The 670-nt window shown below is 71.2% G+C and overlaps 1 protein-coding gene across 1 annotated transcript in view; it reads left to right on the top strand.

Annotated features, from left to right (window-relative positions):
* The window catches only part of LTK (leukocyte receptor tyrosine kinase), a 9,837-nt gene that overhangs the window by 1,070 nt on the left and 8,097 nt on the right, over positions 1-670 (top strand). Inside the window, exons 4-5 of the mRNA XM_008056408.2 lie at positions 281-431; positions 578-666. Of these exons, the coding sequence (XP_008054599.1) occupies positions 281-431; positions 578-666 (240 nt within the window). The remainder of the gene's footprint in view (positions 1-280; positions 432-577; positions 667-670) is intronic.

The raw sequence follows: 670 nt of genomic DNA, 5'->3' as shown, positions 1-670 counted from the left end.
TTAGCCGGTCCCCGGGATCGGTTCCCGCCCAGCCGAGGGCCCCTCACCAGCCGCGGCGCGAGGGGGTGGCTTGAGCTTCCCCCCATCGCCGTTACCGCTCCTAACGTAAGTGTAGAATCTAATTTTGCGGTGTGCAGGCCTAGCATTTCCATTCCTTCAGAGTCGACTGCAGCCCCTAAGTCCCTCAGACACAAAGTTCCCGAGCCGCCTCCGTGGCCACCTTCCGCCGGGGCTGCCGGCCTGAGGCCGGGCGCCGGGCTCTCACGCCCGCCTCCCGCAGGATCTCAGCCTACGGGGCCGCGGGCGGCAAAGGCGCCAGGAACCACCTGTCGCGGGCGCATGGCGTCTTCATCTCGGCGATCTTCTCCCTCGGTCGCGGGGAGCCGCTCTACATCCTCGTGGGACAGCAGGGGGAGGACGCCTGTCCCGGAGTAAGCGCAGCCGGAGGGGAGGGGCGGCTCCGGCGCCCGGGGTCGCGGCTGGATGGGGCGGGTTCGTCGCTCCTTCTCGGTGCGCGGACACCGGCACAGCGAGGGGAGGGCCCCGCCCCGGCGACTGCGGCCTCCGGTGCCCGCAGGGTAGCCCGGAGAGCCGGCGCGTCTGCCTCGGGGAGTCTACGGCCGCTGAAGAGCGCGCGGCCATGGAGGGCACCGAAAACGTCCCGCGGTCG

The sequence above is a fragment of the Carlito syrichta genome, unplaced genomic scaffold (genome assembly GCF_000164805.1).
Source record: "Carlito syrichta isolate Samal-C Ts95f unplaced genomic scaffold, Tarsius_syrichta-2.0.1 Scaffold302349, whole genome shotgun sequence".
NCBI classification, from domain to species: Eukaryota; Metazoa; Chordata; class Mammalia; order Primates; family Tarsiidae; genus Carlito; species Carlito syrichta.
Note: the sequence above shows the minus strand (reverse complement) of the source record. Positions and strands in the feature narration are given on the sequence as shown.